This window comes from Gambusia affinis, linkage group LG03, assembly GCF_019740435.1.
Source record: "Gambusia affinis linkage group LG03, SWU_Gaff_1.0, whole genome shotgun sequence".
In the NCBI taxonomy this organism is placed as follows: domain Eukaryota; kingdom Metazoa; phylum Chordata; class Actinopteri; order Cyprinodontiformes; family Poeciliidae; genus Gambusia; species Gambusia affinis.
The window spans coordinates 27,706,106-27,733,255 of NC_057870.1; the positions used below are offsets into that span (position 1 = coordinate 27,706,106).

Sequence of the window (27,150 nt, forward strand, 5' to 3'; positions counted from 1 at the left end):
GCCGACTTTGTAACTGTCTTTATGTGATTCTGACTATTCATGTCAGAGTCCATGACTACACCCAGATTATTTGACAAGTTAAGCTTTTCTAGTTTTAAAAACTGAATATGTGTGCTGACGAAACTTCAGTTTTTGTTTTTATTTAGCTGGGAAAAGTTAAGACATATCCACACATTGGTTTATTCTAAGCATCTTCTCACCTGTTGAGATCTTAACATAGAGCTGTATGTCATCTGCATAGTTATAGTAACTGATCTACTTGTTATAATCAGAGGTAATGTGAGCATGTAGGTATTCAATAGAAGGAGCCCCAGGATGCAACCTTGGGAAACCCCTCATACAGTTAATAAGAACGTTACTTGTTTCACCATTAGTCAGGAAGTGAATCTTTTTCTAAAATGAAAGAGAAACATCAGATTTTTAACGTTTTAGAGCTGAAACCAAAGAGTTTTTCTCTCAATTTTAGAGATACAACTCGTGCAACATGAGGAGTTTCTAGAAGAAACTGTGTCTGGGTTCACTCAGAGCTTATCGTGCTTTTAGAGACTGGATGATGTAGATGCTCAGGCATCTACATCATCCATTGTGGGTTAACGTTACAGAACTGTGTGTGTGTGGGCAAGACACTTTAATTAACAGATGATTCAGAGATGGACCAGTGGTTTCTTGTCTCTAGTATCTTGTTGAACATGTAGCATGACGCGGCTGTGGGGGTGTTACCTTCTGTCAATGTCCAGATTAATTTAGCAGCCTTTCTACGTCTTCATCCAAGTCTGAAAAGTTATGGTGGAAAAAAATAAAATGATGCATGAAGAAAGTAGTTATGTTTCCAGATTTTATTCCATAAAGCATTACCTAACAGGTAAAAACTTCTGATAAAGTGCTTAATAGAGGGATTTTAGATTATTTTTTTTAGATTGTTTGAGATAAATAGGCTCTCATTCACAGTAAAAAAGCCAATTTTTAGACACTTTCAGCTCAGTGTTTTATATTAATGCCTAATTCAAAGCATCAAACCCTTAATTTGAGTTTTCCTTTTTAACATAAAAGGAAAATAATTATGAACTGTGTTTAAAATGATCATTTAGGGACAGTTTGTACTTTTTTGTGCCGGTGTAAGTTTAAAACTGACTTTTTTGGACTGATTCTGACTAGAAATTATTTGTTTTACTCTTTATGAAGTGTTTCCTGTTTGATTAGATAAAAATGTGAGACCGGAGCGACCACTGGGATAAAACGTTCTACTTGGACTCTCCATCAGATCCAGACCAGTTTATCTGGATCTGAACCTCCCGTTGGTTTCTCCTGCTAACCTGTTGTTACTCCCATCTAATCCTCTGCTTTAACACCAATTACCTATGGCTTATCCCCCTCCCTACGGTGGCCCAGGAGGGTTCCTCAACAATCGGTGGCTTTCTTTCGCCTCCCGCTGCTCGGCTTTATTCGATGCAGAGGTCGCGTTACGCTGTGAGGCCCGGTGTGGCCGAGTTGGGCTCTGTGCGGACAGCGCCAACGTTTGGCTGGATCAGGTGGCTTTTGTTACGAACCTTTGATGTCTGATAACATTTTTACTGTTAGTGATTCTGTGTATGAACTGAACATCAGTGATCCGTGTAGTTCAGATTCTGCTCTTGTCTGCGTTTGATTTAATTTAGTCACGTCTGCCAACGTCGTCAAGTCAGACGTATTCATGGGCCGAAAGAAATGGAGAGAAAAAACTAAAATATTAAATGTATTGAATGAAACCCACGAATTGTACCAATGCTTTTAGGTTCGGTTGAGCAAATTTATTCTCAAAATTTGGGTCAAAAACTCTTGCTGTGTTTAGTTGAGTTTAATAAGTTAAATAAAAGCAAAGTCAGCTTTTCAGTAAAAGTCTCAGGAAAGATGTTGTTTTACTAACAACTAAGTTGGAAAAAGACAAACGCGGAACTTTGTGACTACAATGGAAAAAGTTTAATGTAACAGTAAGTCATTAATAATGCAAGTTCTTCCTTTCAAAAACAAATAAACACTTAATCCTGAAACTGGAAGACATTTAAAATATCCAAAATGAAGCACAATAATCAAAAACAATAAATAAAAATTACACACAACCAGAACCATGATGATGTCTCTGTAAACAAAATTGCCCTTTAAAAAATATTAACCATCAGTATTGAAATTATTGATCTCATTTAATTGATTAATTGATCCACTCCTGGTGAGCTGTAGTGTAAGTGACGGTGAAATCGGACTCTCGCTCTTCCTGTCTCCATTTTCTGAGCCAATGATGACTCAGCCAGCAGTTCCCAGATGAACCCAACAACACAGTATGACTCCACTTATCCCAGAGGGAAGAAATAACCTCGAACACAATCACAAAAAGAAAGCACAGTGTCTTATTACAGAACAGCACACATAATTAAGCTCCGCTTGATGTCCTGTGGGTGTACGTTGCTCTTAGTGTTTTCACCGTGCTTCTCTACATTATCTGGAGCTTAAAAAAAAAAAAGACACAAAGTTGAGTCAGTTTCCTACTGCTGAGATGTGATTTTGATGCTTATTTAATGCAGGGGCATCCAAATTTGTCACATGGGCCAAAGAAAAGAGAAATAAAATAGCAATTTTTGGTGGTTGTTTTTGTGGAAAAAGGAAGTTATTCGCTGTTCATCCTAAACATAAAAAGTATTTGCAAGTTTGTTGCATTAAAAGAAAGGCATCTTGTTATCAAATTCTTTTGGACTCAATATAACAAATTTATTTTCAGTTATAAGAACAGAATTTTTTAGTCATGGCTAATGATGACTAGCATTGGCTTTAGCTGTTAAGGTGTCAACATAATTCTCAAGATCTTAAATGCATGTTTGGTATGTAAAAGAAAAAGGGACATAGAGCTTTGCTATTAATTGTCAACACTATGACAACTAGATAACAAGGTCAGGAAAAGGTTTTAATTAAGAAAAAAATAGTGAGGGAGAGGGAAGTAGTTCAGTTATGCTAGCTTGACTATGACAACCTTAACATGTAGATGTGCTGTGGAATTTGGTGTGTTTTGGTTCAAATTAAAAAAGGCCACCTACACACACCAACTCTGACAGATTATCAGTAGAGCAGGTGTTTAAATTAGCCGCTGTGTTAGCTTAGCTAATAGTTCAGTTCTTTGTGTTTTTTGGTGGCGTTGTTGACAGACTCATCACAGGCACCGAGTCTGCATGTGACGTAGCCGATGCAAATGAGAATAAAGAGGCTTTGAGTTGTTCAACGTTTTTTCTGCTATACTTTTCCTTTGCTGTGGCGCACTGCACTAAATTAATACTACCTACATCTCCAGTTTCATGTCGCAGCAGCCCAAAGAATCGTCATTTTGCCATCCAGTATTGTGTGCATGTGCAATAGGAGTCCATATTTAGCCAAATTCAGAAAATAAAAAAAAGCCTGTTTACAGCAAAGTCAGTAAAATCTCTGGATAAACATGGATCTACTTAATATAAACATATACCCAGCTTAGTTATAAAAAGACTAACACTTTGTGTTAAAAGTAACTTTTTCCAATATGAGAAATGGATATTGATAATAATAATTGACTTAAAAATAAAAAGTCAATTTGTGTCATTCTCAAACTGTGTTTGGAGGCCACACAAACTCAGTCCAAGGGCCACAAATGGCCCCCAAACCGCACTTTGGACACTGATTTAATGACTGAAACATGAGCAGCAGGAGTGGGACTCTGCACAGAGGAGCTTTTGTTTCAAAGCAGCCGAATCCACACGTTTAAAAAAAAAAGAAAAAGAAATCAGACAGCTGCAAGAATGTGACGGCCTGGAAAGTTACTTAATTCTTCCTGCTTCCTTAAACAAAGATTTGAAGGCGTGTGTGTGTGTGTGTGTGTGTGTGTGTGTGTGTGTGTGTGTGTGTTTTGAGTCGGCTGGAGGAGAAGGTTCTGGAGGGATTTGATTTGATTCAGCGGGATTATCTTGCTCTCCTAGGGGGTGGAGAGGTTTTGTGTTTCCCTCCATCTTCACTTAATATTCTGGTTCTCCTGATTTAAACATGTAACCGACGATGTGGATAAAGTGAATGTTTTTCATCTTTCTGGTGTCTTAAAACACAGAGCTGATACTATGAAAAAAAGTTTTTATTTGTTATTGGCCTTTAAATTGCCATAAAATTTGAACCAAAAATTCACCAGACACAGACATAAACCTGCAGTTTTTGTATAATTTTACAATTTTTTATTGAAAGAATCAGATTTTTTCTTTTACCTGATAGTTATTTTTTGTTAATTTTATACATTATTGTCATTTTGGTCCTTAAAATACAAAAATTTCGACTTTACCTTATATTTTGGTCCGTCTAATGTAAGTCTTAAGTATTAAATGATTGAAAAGTTGACCACTCAGTACTTGATTAGACTTTTTACCAAATACTTTTTTACTCTTGCTTTAACAATTTCTTGGACGGCTACTTTTTACTTTTACTTGACCATATGATGAAGTAGTGCTACTCTTACTTGGGTGCATCTTTTGGATACTCTACTTGCTTCTGCTGATCACTAACTTTCACTGATGAGTATAATACTGATGGACAGAAGGTTTCCTGGTTTTGGAGAACCCCCAGGCTGTGTGTTTAGATCCCAGAAGATGATTTGAACGTTTGTTTACCCTCGCTTTCTGCTCTGCTGCCCTCCTTCCAGATGACCTCACCTCCATTCAGCGCTCATTGTTGTTGAGGGGAAGTCTCTGGTTTGTGCTCCGGGGCCGCAGCGTTGGCTTTGTTCAGCTGTTTACTGTTTCGGGGGCAAAGTTGCCTCTCTGCACCGGGGGTTTCCCTGCACACACAGATTTAGGTTCTGCCTCACAGGGGCTTTCTAGCCATCCAAGCAGGTGTGTTTATTTTCTCTCCATGAGCTTTGGCAGACCCCCTACCGACACTCCCAGAGCGCTGCTTGGCTCAGAGTGAAGGGTTTTCCCTTTTTCCCAGAACGTCAGTGTTGGACCGAACCAGAACCAGGTGGCTGCGGTTATTAAGACATCAGATATAAAAGCAGATTTTTTATAATGTAAAACTTTTTTATTTGAGATGATGGACAGAACGGATGGATCCATTTGCAACAAATGATTATTCTAGTAATAATCATTAGCAATAATCGATTGTTCTGATCGATTAATCAGAAAAGAAATGGTCCCATTCTTCAGCTTTTTATTTAATCACTTAAGCCTTTTTTACAAAATATTAGAAATACATTAAAAGACGTAAATAAACTATTTAATTCCTTTTTTAAATAAGAAAATAAACATTCTATTGCCTAAAATGCAATAATACAGCATTAATTTAGTGTACATTTGATCATTTGTAGCAAATGCATCTGCAGATAAAACATACGATTTATTAAAATGTTTATTATTTGGATCAATAATTTGAGAGATAAAGATTCTTAATGTTTTGGGTTTTTTTAAGAATTTGAACCAGGTAAAGCTAAACTTTACCACTTGCCCTAGGTAGAACATATTTACAGCAATATACAGCATTATTAATATTGGATATCAACATCGGCTCAAATTTTCATTTCATAATTTTCCAAAGCAGTTTGGATTTGATCGGCACGACGATACGGCTCGATTGATTTCCTATCAGTCGGATGAAACTTTGATGAAATTCTTGTGTTGCTCTGCCAGTAACTTCTGGTTAAGTTTTCTATGTTTAGGTGACTTTCAAAGTGGCGTTTTCCTGTTTGTAACCAGGATGGTTGATGAAGAACTGAGTCGTGCTGAAGGAATGTGAGACCAGCTCATCATCATCGTCATCATGTCCAAACTGCACTTTTCAGATTCAAATTCATCAAACTGTCGAGGAAGCGTTGGCGGACTGCCTTTCTGGTGGTTAGACAGGAAAGTTTTACCAACTTTGTAGATAGCTTCAGGTGACATCTTGTTGAAAGTATTGAGTTCTGTGTTTGTTTAGCAGCGGAGGCTGATCATGGAAACGGCAGGAATGAATAGGAGCTTTATATCAGGATTGGTGCGGGGCGCTGCCCTTGGGCTCTCTGTGTGTTGGAGGGTTTGAAGTGATAGCAGCCTCTGTGGTTTGCTTGATAAGCAGCTCCCTGCTGCCCAGGCCTTCAGCTGCAGCTGCTTCGTCACAATGAGCAGAATTTACAGCACTTTGTTTCTGCTCTCCTCGTTTATCAGGAGTGTTTTTCTGCAACTGATTTTTAAGACGAGATGTTTCTCATCCCTTTCAGAGCTGCTTGAGAGCTCCTTATTTCTTTAATTTGGATACTTTAGACTGCACACTTTGGATACTTTTAATTTGGATAAAGCTGACAAAAAAACAAAAAACTTGGAAAATTAAGTGGAAGGAAAAACTATACCAGAAAAAGAAAATTCTAAATTTCTACTACTTTGTGCTGAACAAAATGTTTAACTTAATTTTAAGAACAAAACTGGGGTTAATTTCTTTTAAATTGGGTAATTCTGACTTACAACTGACAAAAACCCAACATTTGGAAAATTAAGTGGAAGGAAAAATTTTGCCAGAAAAAGATATCTTACATTTCTGCTTCTTTGTGCTGGAAACATGTTTTGATACATTTTTAATCACAAAACTGGTGATTGTTAATTTTAATTTAAATAATTTGTGGCCTACAGCGGACAACTCTTCCTCCTCCTCCCCCCAAACACCTGCTAAATTAAGTGGAAGGAAAAACTGTGCCAACAAAAGCATATCACATTTTTGCTACCTTGTGCTGGAAAAAATGTTTGATGTAATTTTAATAGTAAAGGTGGCATTTATTGCCTTCAGTGTTGGATCTTTCTGGCCTACAGTTGACAAAACTCAGCACATGGAAAATTAAGTGGAAGGAAAAGCTGTGACAGGAAATGCCACTTCATATTAAGAAATATTTCTTAATGCAGTTTTACAAATGAAACTGCTGTTTGTTTCTTTTCATTTTGCTGATTCTGACTCACTGCAGATGAAAGCCCAAAACTTGGAAAATAAGGTGGAAAGAAAAACTGTGCCATGTCTTTATCCTTAACCCGATGTTTTTGACCATTTTTGAGGACAATGTACAATAGACTCACAGAAGAAATGCAGGAATATGTTGATTTCTGTGGGAATTTTGCAGATTTGTGAAAAACTGTTGGGAGTTACTGATGTAATCTGGAGTCTAGAGGGCCACATAAGAAGTTATGGTGGGCCTGATTTGGCCCCCGGGCCTTGAGTTTGGCACATCAGCTTTTATAATGAAGAGTACATTAATATTAATAATAAAAATATACATCTCAAACACTTTATAATTCGTCTTTTTGGATACCATTTAACTCTAAATTAGAGCTTGTTTCCATGGTAACAAACGGAGCAACTTGGCACAGGGAATGTTGTTGCTGAACAAATCCTGAACATAAAAAAAGAAGTGCCAGTGTGTTTTCATAGCTGGACTCTGATGACTAACATGAAGTGAACATGATGTTCCTGCTTCCCTCTCCTGGTGGTTCTGTGAGGTTCTGGATGTCCCTCGGTCCGATTTGTCTGACCACTGATCAGAAACACGTTGCTCTGTCATTAAACTGGGAACAAAACCAGCCTTTCTATTTCAAACTGGATGTAGTTGTCTCTTTATTTCAGAGATTTGAGACATCTCTGAGGTTTTTTTTTAATTATTATTATACACACCTTTGCACTGATGTTAAAAGAGAAATTTTCTAGAAGAATTACAATATTTGATTTACATTTTATTGTTAAAAATGATTCTGTTCATAGTCGATTAAAAGGAAGAGCATAAACCAAATGATGAAGAGACTAAGAAATGCTTGGTTGCCATGGTTACGATCGCTGTTTTTATCAGACAACATAAATGGCATGAAAATATTTATCAAAAACGGGGGTTTTAGTTCAAATTGTAAAAAATAATTTTTAAAAAGTTAATCAATGTATTACTAAAAGATGTCTGTGGAGTTCAATTTAGCACATAAAATTTGCGTGCTGTGGTGGCGTAGGGGATAATGCAACCCACATTTGGAGGCCTTCAGTCCTCGGCCGTCGCGGGTTCGATTCCTGGACCCGACTGACATTTGCCGCATGTTTTCCCCCGTCCCCTTTCCTGTCAGCCTACTGTCATATAAGGGACAGTAAAGCCCACAAAAAAGCATTTTATTTAAAAAAATGTTTTAAACTGAAACAAATTATTTTGAAACTGAACGAAATAATAGTTTGAAGATTAAAAACATTATTTTGAAACTGAAAAAAAGATTCAAAAGTAAAGCAGCTTTTGATAGTTTAAAACTGAACTGAAACAAAAAAATGTTGAAACTGTAAAAAGAAAATAAAAAATAAAACCAAAAAGCAAATTTTAAACCAAAAAAAAATGTTTGGCGCTCAAAAAAAAAAAAAGTTTTTGGGACTAAAAAATGTTAAATTATATATATTTGTAGTTAATGGAATAAGAAATATATTCTTACAATTTTGGGATACTTATGGAATTTAATTGTTTTCCAGTCTGTATTAAATCAGTTTTTAAAAAAATATAATTAGCTCATGAATAAATTGACTCAACTGAGTCTAGTTTCGTTACTCACTACTATATTAGTCTCCAGTTGTGAAACAACACTGATCCAGATAATTCAGGATCACTTGCATGATGAAACATTCATCACAAATTTGATCCTTTATTTTACAATAAGTTTATTTTTCTTCATGTTTTTGGGAGAACGAGGAGGGGAAAAACTATTGTTGCAGCCTACAGAGGTCACATTCATGCAGGTTCTGCACAGACTGCAGCTTGTATTGTTGACCCTGTTATCCAGCTAGCTCTGTTTGGTAACCTGCTATTGTTGTTTATGCACGGCCGCACACATGATTCACAAAGCGTGACTCAGAGCACAACGAGCAAACAAAAAAAGAGCGCAGCCGGGTCACACAGATGGCCGTGATTAAAGGCTTCACGTCTCAATGTTCTGCACCAGAACCGGCCCTCTCTAATCTGTGTTAAACTGCTCCTTGAAAGCCGACTCGTCTTGTCAAAATGCCAGTTTGGACCTCAGCTTTTTCTGGCTCAGAACATTTAATCCGTTTAACTAACACTTGCAGACCACCAAATTTGAAATTAACACAACATCTTAATATATACAAATTCAAATATTAGACTCTTCACTCACTTAATGCTGTTTTCTTTGTTGATCCTAATGAGAAGGTTGGTGCTGTTTGGTAAATGTGACTGGTCACGACAAAACCATGAGCACGTCACTCAGGATGTTTTATTTGCAGAGTCAAAAAGTGTTAAATCTAAGCTGTCCAATTATGTCAAACACATGGAAATCAAAAAAGAAGTTGTTCTTTACCGCTAAATGTTGAGTGCATTAACATTTCAGGGTGATTTGTAGTTGAGAAGCACAATTAGAGCTTTGGCAGAAACAAAAATCCTCTTCACCATTATATAAAAAAAAATTACCCTCCTATTTGCTGCAAGGCGTCTTCGATTGTTTCCTTTCCACCAGTGTCTTCAGTTTTTATTTTCAGTGACCATTATTAAGCATTGTGTTTTGAGCTCAAATCACGACAAATAAACTGATGTTTACGTGTAGTACCTTGCAGGCCAATAGGAGGCACCACCAGAGAAAGACTGAGTTGGACTAAAACGTCTTTTGTTTTGTTTTTTAGAGCTCGACGCAGGAGATCGGCGAGGAGGCGGAGGAGGATGCCATCTTCACCATCACCCTGAGGAAGATGCAGCTCCACCAGTCGGCCAGCAAGGGGCAGCGTTGGCTGGGTGTGGACACGGACTCCGCCCTGAGCCTCTACGAGACGTGCAAGGTGCGGACCATCAAGGCCGGCACGCTGGAGAGGCTGGTGGAGTACATGGTGTCGGCCTTCAGGGGCAAAGACTCCACCTACGTCACCATCTTCCTCTGCACCTACCGATCCTTCGCCACCACCAAGCAGGTCCTGGATCTCCTGCTCAACAGGTAAGGAAAACCTGCTGCTAACCCAAACTACACGCTTAATTAGAGAGCTGAAACTGCTGAGTCGTGAGAAAACAGAGTTAGGGTTGCCATGGTGATACCCGCTTTTTCTGGGGAGTGGAGGGAACCACAGGCAGACAAAAACTCATCTAAATCAGATTCACCTTATCTTGGTAAATTAACAACATTACAAATTAGAAAACAAAACAAACCAATAAAAGTAAAAACTGAAGCCGATCTCCAAGTTTGAACTTTCCTACCCTATTCATAGACTCAGCAGACAAGTACACATACTCACATTACACGCATACATGGTTGCACATTACATTTATACACAGCTTTTATAATAAGACATTTTAAGGATCTTTTAAAACTCATTAAAAAAGCACATAATTTGAAATCATCCTTCAGTTCTTTCCATAATTATACACCAGTAACTGAAGCGCATCTAGATTTTACTTTACTTTTTCTTTAGCATGTTCAAGTATTGACAGACCTTCGTATTTGCTTTCTCATAACGTAAATGATTTCTGAATACCAGAAGGAAGACTTTTCTTCATGGTTTTCAGTATTTTTAGACAAACAATGTCTTGAAATTTCAAAGTATTCCTTTCAATAAATCCTACTTTATTAATAAGTCTAATAGCTTTTCATTATCAAATTACTATGTATCAAATTATCACTCAAATGGTCACTGTGAAAAAGCTGCAGGAAACTGAAGGAGACATATTATTCAAAATTTATTTTTTGCACATTTTTGTACTTTCATTTGGGTTTCTGCTGCTTCTAAAAAAGCACCAAGTGTTTAACCTCCCCCCCTAAAAACACCCAACCGTTTTTTTGGCAATAAGTTGATGTTTGTTGTTGTCTGGAAAATGAGCCATATCATTTATTGTTGATGTTCCTGATACACAGATCTAATTTTTCTTGGTCTGTGGTATAAAATTGATCTCATGTGCTTTCAGATATGCCAAACTCCAAAACGTTCCTGCAGTTTCTGCACACAGAGTCTCCCAGGACGACTGCACGGAGCTGAGAAAGTGAGTGTCAACTGTTTCTGCTCAAATTCAACTAAAAACCCTTTAATTAACTGATAATCAGTGGAATAAATCCCTAAGACGAAACCTGTACTCCATCACAAAGGGCCGCTATCACCAAACAGGCCGTCTCTGTTTTTGTACTTTTTGTTCTGGACACATTCTTTACAGTTTTTTTTTATTTTTAGATGTGTTTAGGTCTGAGTCTGCAGTTGATGAACAGCTGATTGTCCAGAAAAAAAAAAAAAGACATTCCACAATCTTCCCACTTTTCCTTTCCTAGTGTGGGCTTTTTGGAGTTTCAACCACGGCTGAACGGATGCATACAGGAATCCAGCGGTTAGACCAAAGAACGTGTTTGCAGCAGCAGAAATGAGTTAATTTGATACAGACAGACGTTTAATGTAAAGTTGGGCGATAAGTAGAGTTTTCTGAAGATTTATGCTTTTGGAAATCTGGATTTTTTTCCATCAACGCATTTTTTTGGTTTTCCACAGTTCAAACCGATGTCAGCATGCTGAAGGCGGCCATCTTGTTTAACAAGCATGTTTTACAGCTTCCATTTATTTAAATTCAGGTCAACTGTATAACATAATATAAAGGCCAGGTCGTGATTTTTTCCCTGTACTACAAAAATAAAGTCATAATATTACAAGAATATAATAGTTTGACAATAAAATTGGAAAAAAATGCAAGATAAAATCAAAATAATACAAGAATAAAATCATAATATCAGGAAAACTCCAATAAAAAATGTAAAATGAGGAATGTTTAGCATTTTTTGCTCATTAAAAAAACTTTTCCTAATTTTAACACATTTTTTTCTGGTAAAATAGCATTTTTTTTCTGCTAATAAGACTTTACCGTAATTAAACACAAATTCTCATAGATAGGCCCTAATATATTTTTGAGAATATTTTTTGTAATTTCTCTTTTTTTAGAAAAGATAGTGAGCAAAATAAATAAATTAAAAAAATATAAAAATAGATAAAAATCTGATCTATAAAAAAATTATCTGAGATTTTATTATTAGGCCCCAGATCAACACGACAGAAAACATAAAACTTTCCTAAGCAAATACCTACTGCAAATATTTTCACACACTTTAAAAAAGACAAAACTAACTTGCAATTATAGGAGCTTGTTTTAAGTAAATAATTCCTTAGATTATTTCACCTGGAACAAAATATTTTCCCCATGTAATAAAGAATTAATCTGCCAGTGAAACTCGTACGTTTTAATCAATATTAAGGAATTATTTTCTCAAAGCAAGCTGCTACATTTTTGCAGAAAAGTTACTTGTAAGTTAGTTGTTACTAAGACATTTGCAGTTTATCCTAGAATGAAATACTTGGTAATATTTTGTGTTTTTGCTGTGATTGTGTCACCAGATTGTTGTTTAATGACGTTACTTGTGCGTTTCAGCACCGTCTCGTCCATCCTGGGTGCGTGGTTGGACCAGTACTCCGAGGATTTCTGGAGCCCTCCGAACTACGAATGTCTGCACCAGCTCCTGGCCTACCTCCACCTCCACTTCCCCGGGTCGGACCTGGAGCGCCGCGCCCGCAACCTGCTGGCCCACTTCCACCGCCGACAGCAGTGTGAGCCCGATTCCGATGGTATGAAGGCAGGACAGGAGAAGAGAGGGATTTATTTATTTAGAATGATAAAAACAGATGTAGATGAGTTCTAGATGAGCAGGGCTTAGATCAAGCTCAGATGGATGCAGCGTTTTTTATAAAAAACTGTATTTTTTTGCTGTGTTTTTTTATTTTATCTTTTATTTTTTTTGTTTAGGGGAACACATTGGCTGCCCCTTCGCCACGCAGGAAGAGAGCGGTTTTGAGGACGAGCTTCCTGCTTTCAGTTTCCTGTCGTTTGACCCCATCATGGTGGCGGAGCAGTTCACGCTCATGGACGCGGTGAGCAGGGTTTCCTTCCCTCGTCAGCAGATTTATTCACGTTGACGTCTGAAAATCAGGTGCAGGAGTTTTGTTGACTTTAATGGAAACTTTCTGATCCAAGAGGGAAAATAGTTCTTCATTTTAATTAGAAATGGAGCTGCATTTACAGACAGCCGAAGGTTTTCTAGGTTTTTTTTTCCCCTCTGAAAATCAAATGACTGTGTTATGGTGGAATATTTAATTATAAAATTTCACCCATTGCATATTATTTTAAATATATAGCTTAATTGTATTTTTTTTTCTGTATGTTTTCTTGGTTTATTTAAATGTTTTACTGTGTAACTAACAGTTCCAGGACAGAGTATGAAGCTGAACAGCAATAAAAATTTCCTCTGCTGACTTTTATGATCTTAGAGCATCTTTGCAAAGCTTCACGCACCTGCAGCCTTTACAGACCAAGAACCGTTTTTCTCCTCAGTCTGGCTAAATTAAACTCATTTAGAGGTCCAAATCTTACATGACCTTTAAAAAAAAAACAAGCAAAAAACTTATTTTTGATTTGTTTGCTTGTCGTTTTTTTTATATCTTAGCTCTTATCTTTAAGATTTAAAAAAAAAGAAAGACATAAAACCATTGCAAAAAAAAGTTGAATGTTTTGTTTTTTGTTTTTTTTCTTCAATTGGAGGTTATTTGTGCAAAATGATGGTGGAAATGCTCATGGTGTTCAACCTAATAAGAAAAGTGGATTTAAAAACATTTCTGCTACATTAAGTGTCATTTTTTTGTGGAGATTCAATGCAGTTGTTTCATTAAAAACTGAAAAACTACTTAAACCTGCATTTTATTTTTATGTTTTAAAGCGACAGGTATTAATTTCAGGGTATATCAGTAAAAGTTACTGAATATCAACTATGTCTTCTTTTGTAAAATTACTGTATATACAAATAGTCCTTTCTTATGACCCACTAGGTAAATATGTAGATTTTTTAAAAGGCCTCTACACTGAGAACAAATTAAAGTCAAATTAATATAATACTGAATTGAAACTTTCTTAGGTTTTACTATAGGTAAAATAGATTGTGAACGTTGATTAAAGCTAGTAATGAGTCTGATAAAGTGGAAAAATTTAGTATTTCTGAATTGTTCTGCATGTCAGCTATTCAGATTAATTAAAATATAAAGTTTTATCTCATAACATGAGAAGCAAAACTGATTTAATCAATTTTTTTCTCTGTATCTTCCTGCAGGATCTGTTCAAGAAGGTGGTGCCGTACCACTGCCTCGGTGGCATTTGGTCTCAGCGGGACAAGAAGGGCAAGGAGCACCTGGCTCCCACCATCCGAGCCACTGTGGCCCAGTTCAACTCGGTGACCAACTGTGTGATCACCACCTGCCTGAGCAACCCGGCGCTGAAGCCCAACCAGAGAGCCCGGCTCATCGAGAGGTGGATCGATGTGGCGCGGGTGAGCCGCACCGCCTGGAACCGGAAAACATTTCAAATATGTAAAATAAACTTGACAAAAACCACTGTAATTAAAATGGATTATGGAGACGCGTTGACCAAAACCGTATTTCAGAAAATAATGACGACTGTTGTCCAAATGGAAATTATCGTGCTCATTTTAATTTACCATGAAATTAATTGATTTATTGCTTATTGTGACAGGATTAACTTTAAGCAGTTAAGCTGCTTCAGAGTTGCTGTTTCCGTTTGTCTCACCGGATCGTTGTTCCCATCAGGAATGTCGGATCTTGAAGAACTTCTCCTCTTTGCGAGCGATCCTCTCTGCCCTGCAGTGCAACTCCATCCACCGCCTGAAGAGGACCTGGGACGAAGTTGCTCGGTAGGTTTGGACTCTGGACTTGGACGGATCTATCCTGAGGGGATTTCTGACTCCGGTTTCTGCTTCTGTTCACAGGGAAAGCGTCAGAACCTTCAGAGAGCTTTCTGAAATCTTCTCAGACGACAATAACTATTCCTTGAGTCGAGAGCTGCTGGTGAAGGTGAGTCTCGTCTTTTAAACACCACAGTGTAGAAATGCTTGAGAGAAATGAGACAAGTAATAATTACATAGAAATTAATCCAAATTAATCAAAATATATCACTGGCAACTGGTGGGGTTTTTCTATGTTATTGGTGTTGCATTGATATTTTAAAGGTAATTTACCTGTAATCCAAAGTTGACCTTTTGTACATTTTTATAATTCCATTACAAGCGTGTTAGAAGAAAACACCCAGTCGTTTCTTAGCTTTTTTTGGTGAAAATGAGCCATTTCAAAAACCCCTGGAATTCCCATTATCTAGCAACCCCAGCAGAGTTCTGCCCGTCACCTAGCAACCCCAGCTGAGCTCCTGCATGTTTGGTCAGCTGGTTGTACTGCTGTTTGCACAGTACAATGGCTGCTGGAAAAAACGAGTGTTTTCTTGTTTACTTACCATCCAGAAACCAAATTTTTTGTTGGTTGTGCAGGAGGCTCCACTAATGCTTTTCAATGAGGTCACCTTTAAATGTTGTGGGTTGAAATTATGAAATTACAAGGTCTAATTTCAGCATTAAAATTACAGCTATCCCTTGAGATCCATGTTTTTGTCCTAGACATAAATCAGTCAGTGCGCATTGCGCAAATTGGACCCCCAACAGCTGAGCGGATAGCAGCAGGATGTGACCTCGTCACTTCGCTGCGGCTGTAAGAGAACATCCTGCAGAACATTTGGTGTTCCTGTGGATCTGAGCCAAGTTCTGGGTCACATTCTGAGCTTCCCTGACGCCATTTAGCAGTTTAATTACAGCTGAATTTTACTTTATTCCAAATAAAATCAACTATTTCTATCAAGTTTTCTTTGTCAGTAAATATAGTTTCTACTTTATTGGTCTGAATAAAACTTGCAAGACTTTTATTTTTATTTAATTTAAACTTCTAGAAAAGCCTGTGCATTAAATCAATAACAATATATATTCTGATAGCGATTTGATAATAGATAAAACATCTTACGGAATATTCAATAATTTCAATAAACTCCAATCCAGAACCGCTGAGCATTCTGGGAGATTTAGGCAAAGGTCTGTCACAGTAACAAATTTTGCTAGACTATAAATTGTCCCAGATGTTAATGCGATAAATGATGATATTGTTGTTTTTGAGACCATTTTAAAGCAATTCAGTGCTAATGGCATAATGATGCAAGAACACATTTTCAAAGATCAATAAACTTTAAATTCTAATTAACATTTAGCACAAGAACTGGAAGATATTTTAAATTTCCAAAATAAGTAAACAAACAATAGAAACAACAAAATAAAATGAGTCATGAAGTCAAAGTTGTCCTTCAGAAAAAAGGGCTAATTGAGACTGAAGACTTTTGTCAATCAGTTTTTGGTAGAAAAAGAGAAAAATAATAAATTACACAAATAGAAATTATTACCCTTGTATTAACTTATTGTGCGATTAATTGATTTATTGCATATTTCAACAGGCCTGATAAAGGCAGAGAAAAGCTGCGTTGGTGGAATGAACCAACTAACTCACTCATTCTTTGGTTACCTAGCAACTCACTCATTCTTTGGTTACCTAGCAACAGTGTGTTGCAGCAGCTGTTTAAGGTTCCGCCTCTGTAATAACTAATTAAAAATAAAAAAAACAACAGTGTGAGGTGAAAACTTTGGATAAAATGGGAAAAGTCGGATATTTAAAACAAAAAAACTGAGCAATAATTATTGACATCTACTGATATGAAACATTTCTATTGACCAGCAGTTTATTAAATCCTGGTTTCCTTTGACTTAAGTAAGGTTTGTGTCTGTTTTATTTGGTCCATGCTGTCCAGCTGGACACAGGGAAAATCAGAATCAGGTTTTTGCTACAAATGTTTTTCAGCCTGAACATCTGGAACAGCTTTCCTCTTAGCAACAATCTGCAGTTCCAGGAAAGCTGACGTGAACTCATGATTGCATTTTTGTGTAACCTGAGAGCTTAAAGCGGGGGCTTCCTGTGAGGGAATCCTTGCTGATGTCAGAGGGAGGAAACCTTGTAGATAATGCCGCTGATGGTCGGACTTTAGGCGTCGCCTCCCTTTCTCTCTATCTCCTCAGTCCAGGCTGAGTTTGCATATAAACAGAGCCTCAACGACTCGCAGGAATTTTTCTTCTCATTTTTTCTTTCCAAGGGTCAACAGATTTTCCTTTGCTTTCAGTCTCATAAACTAACCCTGAACTAGTTTATTTCCTTTAACTCAATGACCTCATTAGCAGGCATCATGGAATACTTTAAATCCTTGAAAACACTTGAATTTCAACACTGCAAAAACACAAACTCTTACCAAGTATTTTTGGCGTAGTTTCTAGTTTAAATATCTGAGTCTACGTAAAACAAGACAAACTAACTTATTAGTAACTATTCAGCAAGGTATAGGAGTTTTAAATCAATATTTTTTTTAATTTTGATGGAAAAGTTCTAGATCCACTGGCAGATTGTCACTTATAAATTGAGAAAATTGTCTTGTTAAACAAAATTGTTCTTCAAAAAGATGGTAGTTGAGATCAATGCACCAGACTGAACACTTCTGCGATTACTTCATAGAATGAACTGAAATAAATGTGAACTGAGCAAATGTGTTTGAGTGGAAGTTTGTGCATGTTACGCTTTTAAAATCTAGAAAACTCCTAACAGAGGAAAGGTTGCTAAAACATGAACATGTTGTTGTTTCTGCAGGAGGGAACCTCAAAGTTTGCAACTTTAGAAATCAACCCCAAACGAGCTCAGAGGAGACACCAGCAGCAGAGAGACTTGGTGAGACCCGATTCTCCTGAACAAAAGCTGTTGATGAACCTCAGTAAACACTGAGGAACAGTATCAGTGCCATCTAGTGGCGGATGATGTTACTGTGCCCAATCTGATGATTCTTTGTTTCACTCTAGATCTTAGGGCAGCATATTATGGACGTACAAAGTACAAAACAATAAAATTATTAGAATGAAATCATATTACAAGAATAAACTTGTATGACAATAAAGTAATAATAAGAATAAAGGCGTGCTATTATGAGAATAAAGTCAAAATAATATAAGAAAGTTGCAATAAAATGAGGATAAAGTCATATTTCAAGAATAAATGAATAAAATTATGAGAATAAATAAAATTACAAGAATAAATCAAGGTTCAAGAATAAATACAATTATCAGAATGAATTCATAATAATAAAAGAATGATGTTATATTTCAAGAATGAGTTCAAAATTATGAGAATAAATTCTTAAAATTACAAGAATTCATAATATTACGAGAATAAAGTCAAAAATGATACAAGAATAAAGTCGTTAATGTATTCTCATAATACTACAACTTTATTCTCATATTAGTTTGAATTTTTTACTTCAACTTTATTCTTGCAATATTCTGAATTATTTTTATTTTCTTATCTGTACCTTAAACTTGCAAATGGGTGTTTTTGTCTCTAATGATTCTGTTATGTTTAGGGAGATAATCTTAAAATGATTTATGTGTTGCATGTTTGAGTCTGTCAGTAATTATCCCTCTGTGAACAGGGAGTCATGCAGGGGACCATCCCTTATTTGGGAACATTCCTAACGGACCTGGTGATGATGGACACTGCCATGAAGGATTACACAGAGGTCGGCCATTTTGTTTTTTGTTTGTTTGTTTGTTTGTACATCCTCCCACAAGTTCTTTAAGTGCTGAGTTTTGATTTTTAAATTTATGGCATGTTTTTGTGAAAAGAAAAAGAATAAGTCATTGTTGCAGGGTGAAAAAATGGCACCAAAATAATTTTAAACTCCTGTTTCATTTTCTGATGTTGCTGATGTTTTAATTCTCCTGTTTTTGTTTTTGTTGTTGTTTTTTTCAGGGTGGTCTGATTAACTTTGAGAAGAGGAGAAAGGTACATTTGTTTTTCCTGTTTCAAGGCTTCTGATAGATTAAAGAGTATTTTTGAATGGCTGGATTTTTTATTTCTTTTTGGTTTTTGCAGGAATTTGAGGTTATTGCTCAGATCAAACTTCTCCAGTTGGCCTCCAACAACTACAGCTTCACTCAGGAAAGCCACTTCAGAGAGTGGTTCGCAGCCGTGGAGAAACTCAGCGAGGCAGAAAGGTTATCAGCTTATTAAATATTGTCCTTTTTTAAATGAAACATGATGGGGGTGATATTATGAGAATAAAGTATAAAGTAAAACACTGTAAAACTGTAGTTTACCTAGAGTTATTATACTAAACATTTCAGACCGCCTTGTAAGCACAATAAGCATTTGTAAGCAAAGTTCTTTGACATATAGTTGCCTTTTCATCCCTAATTAATGCGTAGTAAATAGTTTTATAAAGTCTTTATTAATAATAGATAACATATCCATCTGCAAAGGGACCCTTATTGTAAAGTTGTACCATTTTATTTTAAAACTATTTGTTTATTTGCATATGTATTTCTAATATTGTTCTAAAAAGACTTGAGTGATTAAATGACAAACTTCAGGAGATTATTAAAATACTTGCTAGCTGCAGCTCTTATTATGTCTCTAAGCTTTTTTCAGCTATTATGTTCCAGGGTTTAACTAAATCCTCACAAATGTGTAAACAAGCTGAATTTTGGTGTTCATTTTCTTTTCTGCAGCTATAATCTGTCCTGTGAGATCGAGCCGCTGTCGGAGTCGGCCAGCAACACCCTCAGAGCCAAGAAGAACGGCGGGATCATGAAACGATGGAGCGAGTCAGTCGCACTCAGCTCTTCTTCAAATTTTTCTCCATCTGTTGTTTGTGTCTTCCTGGAGACTTATTCTTCCACTTCCTGTCGCTGTTCTGTGTCCAGCCGGCAGCTGACGGAGGCCGGCTGCAGTGGCGGCGCCGGCTCCCATTCAAAGTCGTTCGATCACTCCCACTACAGGCCGTACCAGGGGGGCGGCGGGGACAGCGGCGACGCCCTCAGCGTCACGTCCGTCAGCTCCAGCGGCTCCGACCTGGAGGACGTGAACACCAGCTTTCTATCGGATTCACCGGAGGGACATGAGAGGAAGGTGAACATTGGGGAGTCCGGCGGAGTGGAGGGAAATAGTTGAAGTGTTATGTACAAAGGCAGAGTTTCATAAAGAGACAGAAGCCCAAGTTTATGTTGGTTTTTTAAGTTATATGCACCATTTTTAGAATAACTGACGGTAGCATAGTTGCTTAATTATGCTATAAAATGGTACTACGTGGCTGGAAAACACGTGAAACCTGCCCTTTAAAACGGCTTTCAACATGATTTTGTTTTCAGACGTCGACTCCGTCGGTGAAACTCACCGTGTCTGCTTTGGGGAGAGAAGCTCCAGCTGCAGACACGACCTCAACGGTAACGCTTTAATATTTTGTTCTTCAAATCATCTACTCGTCAGAAAGAGTTATTATTCCATTGGTAGATTATTTCACTTATAATATGGGGAAGCTCTCTTATTGGTGAAACTACCTGCCAATAGAATAAGAACAATTTAAATAAATATTATGAAGTTATTGAATTAAAACAAGCTCTTATATATTGCTGAAAATGTACTTGTAAGTTGGTTTTATCTAATTTCAAGGGTAGTAAGATATTTGCACTAGAAACTAGACCAAAAATACTTGGTAAAATGGGTTGTTAAAATTTTTTACATTTCTAATCCCTGAAAGACTTTGAATTTTGTTTAGTTTGTGTAGAATTTTTTTTTTGCGTCCTTATTTATAAAATAAATGTATCTGAATTGTAATTCTATATTAATATATTTTTTACATGACAATTTTATCTGATTCATTGTTTCAGCCCTAATATTGTTGCATCAGAGAAACATTTTATCTCTGAAGTCGGTAACACTTGTGCAGTGTCCCCCTCAGTTCTGGGAATGCACGTCTCTGTCCTCCCTGGACACGTCAGGGATGGGATCCAGCTCTGGCTCGGCCTCGGGCTCCAGCAGCACCTCCTCGTCTTCTGTCTCCTCCTCCACGCCGCTGTCCGCCTCGCGCTCGCACAAACGCTCGGTGTCGGCCGTGTCCAACTACTCTACGCTGTCGCTGCCGCTCTACAACCAGCAGGTGGACGACTGCTGCATCATCCGGGTCTCGCTGGACGTGGAGAACGGCAACATGTACAAGAGCATCCTGGTGAGACCAAAGATGGGAAGAGAGCGCGGGAATCTGTTGTTTATCCCAGTGGTCTTCAAATTGGGGGCGCAAAGGTCGCTGGGGGACCAACAGGTGTCGTAAGGGGACCTCAGAAGGGGAAGGGAAAATGAGGGAGAAAAAGGAATCCAATGAAGTTTTAAATCATAAATTTTAATTTTTTCATAAATGTACGTAACCTGTTTTTTATGGGAGAAAATTAGAGCCACTGAAATGAAAACATAATTCTGACTTTAACCTCAGAATTATGGCTTTTCCCCAGATTTTTTAGTTTTTTCTCAGATTTTTTACTTTTTCTCAAAATGATAATGTTTTCTCAGAATTCCAACTTTTATTCTCAAAATTATCAGAATATAGAAATTTTGTTCCAGAATTTAATTTTATTTTTTTCAGAATTCTAAGAAAAAAGTGGCCCTAATCCTCTTCTGCAGTTTTTTGATTATTATTATAAAATAGAAGTTCAAATAACTTATTGGAAATGGAGATAGTGGATATAAAAAGCTTCAATTGTCCCACAAAGGGGAAGAAATTCAGAAAAATGTTATTTCCCGAGCTCATTTGTCTGATTGGGTACCAGTTAGATTTATCAAGTTGCTTTTCTCTCAAGCTAGCATAGCAAGCGTGAAAACTTTCTGACAAGAAAACTGTGGAGATTAAACAAAATTTATAATGTTATATATTTTCTTATCAAATGAGGGAATTTTGACAGAAAATGTTATCTGGTAATATATTCAGCATCAGATTAATAGATATAATAAGTTGCCTGATCAAATTTTCCAACACAGAACTCAAAAATTAGAAGTTATGAGGCAACATTTATGATGAAAAATGTAATTTTTTGTGGCATTGTCTGTCGGGTTCCTCGGCCAGACGCCGTTAGGGGGGCCATGGCGTGGAAAAGTTTGGGTTTATCTGGGTAGAAGTCAGGTTTTAGGGAGTGATAAACGCTTGATGTGTTTTCAGGTGACGAGTCAAGACAAAACTCCGGCGGTGATCAGGAAGGCGATGATCAAACACAACCTGGAGCGGGAGAAAACGGAGGACTACGAGCTGATGCAGAAGATCTCAGAGGACAAAGGTGAGCAGGGTTTCAGAAAGGCTGACAAGTAAGATTTAAAACACACAGGACAGTTTCAATGTGTGGCTAAAAGTAGTGTAGTTTACAATAAGCCTTCATAAAAAGTCACATTCGGCAGAAAAATATTACATATAAAAAAAGTTTATTTAAAAATAATTAAAATGATCTTGTAATCATTGTTTAAGTGATTTCCTGAATCAGTTCAAAGATGAAATACTTCTTAGTCCCAATGGCAGCAGATTTCAAGAATTTGAAGCTTAAAGAGAAAACCAAAATAATTTTTCACTCTTCCAGTTACTTATAATAAAACTGTACATTACTTTGAATATTCTATCCCCAAAATGACACATGGTGATGGCAGCATTTTGTACCAGGACCTGTTTTTCTTCATTTGTAAGAAGGAATCTGGTCAGTCAAACAGAACAATCCTGTGAAAGTAGCCAGTTAGAGAAGCTATTAGCAGAGCTAAGTTTTAGCTTAGCCCTTTTGCTAACTTTGAAAACATTTAGTGCACCTATCTTCTCTTTTAAAAAGTCTTAAATTCATATAATTAAATTAAGGCCTTAAAATAACTTAAATGTTTAAAAAGTAAGTTGGCCTTTAGTATGATACTCATAGATCTTACATTTTGTCTATTTAATCTTGTAAAATCTTCTTCTTTTTTTTGTCGCAGGACTTTTCTGTCAGGCAAGGGTTAGGGCTGAGTCACAATCAGACTTCTTCATTGCTTTCTGTGACTACTGCTAGCTACCTGCTAACATACCTTGCCAGCTGGCTAGCTTTTTTTTGCGTGTATCAGTAATAAGTTCTGGATTTGAGTTACCAAACAATAGACTATTTTAGTTTTGTTGGGATATACAGATTACTCCAGAACGAGCCCAATAAAAATAATCCAACAAACTGGGCTTTGAAATCTGATGTTACTCCGTTTCCTTACGTTCTGCAGAGCTCCGGATCCCAGACAACGCCAATGTCTTCTACGCCATGAACTCCACTGCCAACTACGATTTTGTGCTGAAGAAGCGCGGCTCGGCCCGGCCGGTGCGGGCCAAGAATGTGGCCAGTTCGACGCTGCCTCGCATGAAACAGAAGGGACTGAAGATTGCAAAAGGGATTTTCTGAGACTCTTCAGGAGAGACGAACCAACCCGACCCGAAGCGTCCAGGTTTTGGTTTGGATAGAGGCGGAGACGGGACTTTTCTGTGGCACTTTAGCACTTAACCGGATGTGTTAATTCTTCAGGACCCTCCTTAAAAAAATCTGAGTTTGTTTTCATGAAAGCTGCAAACTCAGGAAAGTGGAGGGGAAAAAAAAAACCTTCGCTTTAGACGATACTTGGGCTCTTCATCACCCTCCGCCTGGTTCAGATGAAACATTCGAACCTCCTGATGTGTCACATTTTGTTTACAAGCGTTTACATCTCGGCGTCGGCGAGGGGAATCTTTGCACCTTCACTTTTTAATTCTTGGGTCAAACTTTTCTGCCATCTTCCCAGAACCGACGGATCACTATAGAGCGATTTGGTCTGGATTTTACAGCAGAATGTGGAGGAAGAGACGCTCGTCTGAACGCTGCAGTGTTCACAAAAAAGAGAAAATGGTGTCAAAATCCAGTGAACACAGCCATAAATCTCACGCCTCTGTTTCCGTCTTTTATTACCAGATTGTAACCACTACATGTTGGAGGATGCCGCCGCAGAGCGATCACACTTCACACAGACTGAACAGAGTGTAAATATGAACAACACAGTCTGTGCAGTATATTGTTCCGAAAAAGGACCCTGTGATTTTTGTTAATAGACTCATGATATCAACACTTTTTAATCTTTTTATTTTGCTTTGTGTGTTTGTTTTTTTGCACCTCGGATACGGTGTCGTTTCTTCATAATTTCCCTTTCTTCCTCGTCCAGACCACCGATAGGCGCCATGTTGGGAAAAAAAACAAAACAAGCATCAGCTTTAAAAAAGTGAATTTGGACCTTAATAAAAATAAACAAGTTTGAAATTATGGAAATCCAGAAATGCCAAAAATAAGTAAACAAATAGAAAACATATTTTAACGCTTGATCACTTAAAATAAAAAGAGGTCCATTTTATTATTTTAATGAGTCAATCCACTGTGACCTGTCAAATAGACCCATAATCAGCTTGACTATGGCCTTTTTAGCTCTGCCAACTGCCTGAATCAGAACTATAAAATAATTGTATTAAAAAGTTTAGAAATTTGATCATTTAATTGCTGAAAAGTTAAAATAACTGCACATCAGTTTTCTTGTTAATTTTAACATTTATATTTCTACTTGTACTTAAATAGTCATATCTAAACATTTAACACCTCCTTAATTTATTAAATTGTGGCACTTTTGGCCTTTCGTACAAATGCTTCCTGTTAGTGAATTCTACACAAAAGTTAAATGATTTTGGGCAAACCTAAAAATAGGGGAAAAAAGTGTGAAAAAATGTGTTAAGGACAAGAAATGCAACCAAATTTAGCTCAATATTTTCATTCAAGTTTTCTAATTTTCCATATTCTAACAACTATTTAATGATTTATTAAGGTCAGCAAAAGTGAAAAGACATCAGTTATATTTTAAAAAATTTTTTGAATGTGGATCTAAAGTTTGCATAATTTATTCATCTTGACATTATTGATCTGAATAATCAAAACTGGTGTGAAAACCCTGGAGAAGCATCAACATATTTTATATTTACTAACGATGATCGGATTATTTTCCTGAGAATCCTCAAACATTGCCCAGGTTTCGTTTTATTTCTTCCAACATGGCGGCTCAAGCTTTCATATCCGTTCAGCGACAACTTTCCAAATGTGCTGCAGATTTATCCTGCAGGACACTTAAAGCTTCGGTTTCTCTGAATCCAGACGAATCGCTGGATTTCCATGCACGGAAACTTCAAAACGATGCAACGTTTCAGCCGTTAGATGAATGTGAATCCAAGAGGAGCGACGGTGACGGAAAAATCCAAACTGCCGCTCTTCTTTTTTGTGTTTTCCTCCCATGAAAACCGCGTTGTTCTTTTCAGCTTCCTTTCAGTCTTTGTTGTTTTATAACCCCTAAGACATCTCTTTCCACCGCATCTGCACTGTTATAATTTGGTGCCAAGCATTCTGGGAATTGTAGTAAAGCACTAAAAACCCTGAGAGAACACTAAGTCCAGTTTGCCCTGCCTTTTTTTGTCGACTATATTTGTGCACCGTCAACTTTAACAAATTCACTAACAAACACACTGCAGAAGCAATACGTTGATGAGCGGCAGGCAGGATGCGTTCGATGTCGTCGTGAAGCACTGTGACCTTTGCCCCTTTCCGCCTGTCGATTGGCACTGTGAACCATTTATTGTTGTGATGATCGTTCGCTTGTATTGTCCGCGAAGGCAGCAGCACTGTGTGCCAAAAACAAGGGAAACCGTGGAAGCATCTGCCTTTCAGTGTCACAGCGGGAGGGAGAAATTATTCAGCTTTTGTGTTTACTGTTTACTTTGGGGGAGAACACTGAGGAGGAAAAAACACGTTTGGACCCATTTAGTTTCACTTTGTTTGTCCGGGAAACTTGAAGAAAGCTGAAATTGATGCAGAAACTGAACTTTAAGGAATTTATCCAGCAGAATTTTTAGATTTTTAAGTTGTTATTTGTTTAATTTTCTCTAATTAAACAAATAAGGTCGGATGGAGAAACCCAATAACGTAAAAAAATGTATATTGAATTGTGCCACTTTTGGCCTCCATATAAAATGCCTTCCTTTAGAATTAAATCTAAAAGTTATAGCTAAAAGTAAAAGATTTTAAACATTGACGTGTTAAAAAATGTTCCAATTTCAGGAAAAATGATCCAAAAATACTGTTGCTCAATAAAAAGAACCAAATTGATCAGTTTTTATTCAAGTTTCCTGTTCTATTCTGACTAATGATTTAATAAGAAAATGTGACAAAAAATATCTCAACTATAAGAAATTTTCTTGTTTAATTTCAACACTTGTCTGAAATAAACTAAAAACTTCTTGACTATTAATCTTCCTAAATTCTCCTCAAACAATTTGAGTTTTTGTTTCTCCAGCAGTTTTTCCCAGAAAGCGTCCGAAGTGTTTCCGACCGTGGATGGACCGTGTGTGTATGTATGTGTGTGTGTCGTCGTCGCCCTTGTTGAAAATGGATTTTGTGATTCTATGCGAGTTTGAAAACAAAAAATGAATAAATAAAAATAATGACTCAGTTTTACATGAAGAAGGAAAAAAACAATTGAAACAGGTGTGATGTGGTTGTTTTTGTTCATTTTGTTTTTGTTTTTTTCTGGTGCCATTTTTCCACTTTTAACTGAAGGATTTCAAGATTTTCTTACAGCAATTTTCTTTTGTCTTTTTTTTTTCTTCTTGTGAACAAAAAGCCCTTGTGTTGACAAACTGTTTTTGGTTATGTTTTATTTATTGATTTGTATATAAAGATTTTGTTTTGCATTGTACATTCTCTCTTCTCTTGGTTATAGATTAATATATACATGTATATATGAATAAACATTAAGTTTGTAAAGTTAAAATAACTTCTTGGCATCTCTGGTTTTTATTTACTTGGTCTTCTTAGGACTTCACTGAGCTTCAAATGTTTACTAACAGTTCATTTAAAACATCTTTGCACAAAATATTTTCAATTAGGACAAGTTAAAATCTTCACATAAAAATGTTAGCTACGACACTAAATGTTTATCTTTTCATATTGACATTTCTGATTTTCTTTTAAATTAATGCTAGAACATCTTTCCATTGAGTTAAACACTAAAGCAGACACAGAAATCTGGTTTTACTTATGTTATCACTTTGAGTAAATACAGCAATACAATAAATTTTCAAATACAGAGTGAACTAAATCATGTTTTTATTGTCGAGAATATTCTAAATATTTCTTCTGTTTTTTTCAACCAAGAACATTAGGAAAGTGGTTGTCTTTACTAATAGGGAAAATATGCGATAGCCTTTTGAAATTTTGGATCTGCAATGATTTCTACAAAAAACATCAAATACTATTTTATAAATATTTCATGCTTAAT

General features: G+C 36.8%; 1 protein-coding gene across 7 annotated transcripts in view; it reads left to right on the forward strand.

The window, feature by feature from the left end:
• Positions 1-26,646, forward strand: part of LOC122828206 (ral guanine nucleotide dissociation stimulator-like) — a 59,061-nt gene extending 32,415 nt beyond the window's left edge. For 5 of the 7 annotated variants that reach the window (XM_044111560.1, XM_044111558.1, XM_044111559.1 and 2 more), the window contains exons 2-18: positions 9,640-9,944; positions 10,907-10,981; positions 12,404-12,597; positions 12,776-12,900; positions 14,130-14,345; positions 14,623-14,726; positions 14,802-14,886; positions 17,593-17,670; positions 18,425-18,511; positions 18,745-18,777; positions 18,868-18,989; positions 19,503-19,598; positions 19,698-19,902; positions 20,142-20,216; positions 20,720-20,998; positions 21,980-22,094; positions 23,041-26,646. In XM_044111560.1, coding sequence (XP_043967495.1) covers positions 9,640-9,944; positions 10,907-10,981; positions 12,404-12,597; positions 12,776-12,900; positions 14,130-14,345; positions 14,623-14,726; positions 14,802-14,886; positions 17,593-17,670; positions 18,425-18,511; positions 18,745-18,777; positions 18,868-18,989; positions 19,503-19,598; positions 19,698-19,902; positions 20,142-20,216; positions 20,720-20,998; positions 21,980-22,094; positions 23,041-23,216 — 2,370 coding nt within the window. In that variant the 3' untranslated portion in view covers positions 23,217-26,646. The remainder of the gene's footprint in view (positions 1-9,639; positions 9,945-10,906; positions 10,982-12,403; positions 12,598-12,775; positions 12,901-14,129; positions 14,346-14,622; positions 14,727-14,801; positions 14,887-17,592; positions 17,671-18,424; positions 18,512-18,744; positions 18,778-18,867; positions 18,990-19,502; positions 19,599-19,697; positions 19,903-20,141; positions 20,217-20,719; positions 20,999-21,979; positions 22,095-23,040) is intronic. The other 2 variants (XM_044111556.1, XM_044111555.1) reach the window with 2 other exon arrangements.
• Positions 26,647-27,150: the final 504 nt, after the last annotated feature.